The sequence below is a fragment of the Morone saxatilis genome, unplaced genomic scaffold (assembly GCF_004916995.1).
Source record: "Morone saxatilis isolate NCDOM2014 unplaced genomic scaffold, NCSU_SB_2.0 Contig16, whole genome shotgun sequence".
Lineage (NCBI taxonomy): Eukaryota > Metazoa > Chordata > Actinopteri > Moronidae > Morone > Morone saxatilis.
In genome coordinates this window covers 24,037,404-24,040,674 of record NW_023339718.1, presented here as the reverse complement: position 1 = coordinate 24,040,674, position 3,271 = coordinate 24,037,404, and the positions used below count along the sequence as shown (strand labels likewise).

General features: G+C 39.3%; 1 protein-coding gene across 1 annotated transcript in view; it reads right to left on the bottom strand.

Moving 5' to 3' along the window:
* Window positions 1-3,271, bottom strand: part of cux2b (cut-like homeobox 2b) — a 91,051-nt gene that overhangs the window by 17,389 nt on the left and 70,391 nt on the right. The window contains exons 7-8 of the mRNA XM_035657658.1: window positions 2,828-2,907; window positions 2,367-2,433 (exon numbers count right to left, since the gene is read on the bottom strand). Of these exons, the coding sequence (XP_035513551.1) occupies window positions 2,367-2,433; window positions 2,828-2,907 (147 nt within the window). The remainder of the gene's footprint in view (window positions 1-2,366; window positions 2,434-2,827; window positions 2,908-3,271) is intronic.

Here is a 3,271-nt window from a genome sequence, read left to right as displayed (position 1 = left end):
CACACTGGACCTTTAAATTAATTGCTCTGGATTCTTTTTTATTGAAGAAGGGAATTGCAGCTGTACTTCACTTGTTTCAGTGCCTCTCTTAACAATAACTAAGCAGGCTTGGTGGCTACGGTGCAACATTAAAACAGCACATTATGTCTGAAACAACAGCAACAAAGACAACAATCCTCATCTTAAGTTTCTACTCATTAAACAGGTCCTCTTACACTACTCTTAACTAGACAATCTCAGGTATATAAACAGCAGGAACTACATCCTCCAAAATTTCACCTCTCTTAGTTGGAACAAAAACCTGAATATTATGATGAAGGTAGGCCTTATTGTAGGATTGTTGTGTTAGGCTACATAGCTTAACACATTTTAGCTAGGTGAACCTAATAAACTGTAAACTGAGTGTATTACTGCAATACCCCGCTGGCACATAACTGTAGCCAGGATTTTAGAAATAATTAAACCAAATATAATCACACTCCAATAGAAAATATTACAGAGTCTCCAAAAGATGTATACATTCCTTTAACTGTTCAATCATACTTTCTTTAAATTGCATCCCACCACAGGATGCCGTTTCAAAGCCTTGCTCGGGAAAAATTCTGGTAAAGAAACACGAAATACAAAATCATTTAATACCTAACTTAATAACTAATATTAAGATACAGAGTATAACAAAGATTATCAGTAATTTGTAATTTGGGGCGAACATAAACTCTGCAGGTCATTAAAAATCTCAGACACTCAAACGGTGCAGATGACCTCTGTGTCTCACTCGTAGCCAATGGATGTACAGTATGTATGATTCGCATCCTCAGAACTTCTGAGATTGAACTCCAACTTGCCTCCATACATCTAACAATCAGAGTAGTCTAATTTAAACAGAAGCTCAGCAGGATTATTCATGAGGTTTGTTTGAAGTTCAACAGTTTCATTTTGCACACATGGGACCTGATTTTCAAAAGGTAGATAGGGATGAATTAACGAGGATGCTGTGATTGATTTAAATAAGCACATAGGTTTCTCAAGTTTCGGGACACGGTAGTTTCTTTTTACCAAAAGAAAAATTTGTTCAAAGAACGTATTAGACTTTTATTAAATCCACATTAAACTACATTCATCCGAACCTTCATTCTCTTTCATGTTTGCACTTAACTACTCCCATTGTCTCACATCAGGCTGCATAATTACCTAAAATATTAGTGATCCAAGAGAATCATTGTGTCATGAATACTCAAAAGCAAAAGACAACACTCTGATGTTTGTACAGTGAGATGGGGAATCTGTCAGATACTCAGGCTGTCTCAGACCAAACCTTTTCTTGGCATTAATGATCATCAGTGTTGTGTGGTGCAGCACTGGTTTCAGAGGGTCTTGGCCATGCCCCGGTCCTATCAATAAGGCAAGGATAGATGGCGCCCTGCTGACAGCAAACACTAACAGGTGTCAGCTCCACGTTTAATGAACTTGTGCAGTACGGAAAATGTTTTGTATTGATTACCTGCTCAGCTACTCAAGCCGAAGCAGACAAATAGTCTTTCTTATCAACATTGAGGAAACAGTCAGCGAGAGTAATAGAGGCCGGCCCAGTATTCAGAGGCTCAGGGTCAGGGAGGGATAACTGCACTGGGGTCAGCGGTGCTTCTGTCAGTCCAGAGTAATGCGACCAGGACAACACACACACACAAAAACTGTATGACAAACCACATAACAGAGATGGTCTTTCAAACTGCAGCTGCACATGAAAAGGTAAGGCCAAACTGAAAATGTGTCCGATCCAACAAAATGGATGGCAGTGGGTCTAGAAACATCAGTTCAATTGTACCATGGATTAAGCCTGGGAGAAAATCCATTAGCAGCGGCTGACTGTGCTCTGGAGCACAACCCAAACAAAGGAGTGTTTACTTTGAATGTCTATCGACATCCTTCATACAAGCTCAGATTCATTTCAGGCGTGCGGTGGATACATTGCGCTCAAAGACCAGGACAAGGTAGAGTGTTTTCTGAAGCAATCTTTAAATGGAGCAATTCTTCTTGAGGGCTGTCAAGGCCCAGCTGCCAGTGAAGGCAAACACAGACCTCTCTCATCGACCTGCATTAGTGGCTGAGTCACTCTCACTCTCCGCCTTTACAATGGCATTCCTCAGCTCTGCACTGTACATGAGTTTATGTAGGCAAAATAAAGAAGAGCAGCTTCAGCACTTCAAATGACACAATGAGCACCAGTGAGGAAGGCCACAGAGGTGGCTGCGTGTAACCACCACGACTTGAGGGAGGGAAGGAGGGAGGGAGTTGGCTGTGTAAAAGTTTGTCAGAAATATGAGGGACAGCAAACACAAGATGTCAAATCTAAGGCAGACTCTTACTTGTTGGTCATCTCTTGGTTGTATTTACACCGCAGGTCCAGCAGCTCAGTCTGTGCAGAGTTCAAAGCTGGTGAGAGGCAGACAGGGGAAGTGAGATATTAACTTAAAAAAATGTGAACTTTCACCTTAAAGCTACATTACTGAATTTATCTGCCAATATTCTTTTGGATACATTAATATCTTTTTCATATTAAAAATACAGGGCAGTTTCACTTCAGTATAGGGCCACTATTAACAGTCAAATAATTCATTGGAAGCTTATATGAAAATGTAACGTGATGAAAACCAAATTTAATTCAAAAATGTGTTAGTTTTAACTTATAGTTATGTCAACAAAGCAGCAGCGGGGCGCCTGTGTTTCAGCAGGGGGCACCATACAGCAATTATACATGCATTGGTTCTTTAATAGGTTGAAATTAAATTTAACAGCTACAGTACGTGCCAGTGTTTAAACCACTTACACGAATGCAGAACCTTGATCTTCTCCTCTGCGTCTGAGAGTCTGTCAGGCAAACCAACATCGGCGCTCTCCTCCTCCTCCCTGGGAGGAAAAAAAAAAAAAAAACTCTTGTCAGTTACTTCACTTCATCATGGCCACACAATTAAAAGCTACAATGTGCAACTTCATGCCTTGAGACAGAAAAATCTCAATAAATCAATAAAGTTGAATATTGTTCCCTTAATGAGCATTAAAATAGATTGAGTATATTTAAGGGTTATCCTTGACAATCATATTTTACCTGAAATAAAATACAAATAGAAATGTAATATATATATACAAAAAATCTGCTACACAACAATATTAATATGTGTCTGATTTCCACATTCAAATCCTTATTATTATGAATATGCAAATGTTGTTAACTTCTAAAGTTTTCCTACTGGACACAAGATGTCTCCTTCTT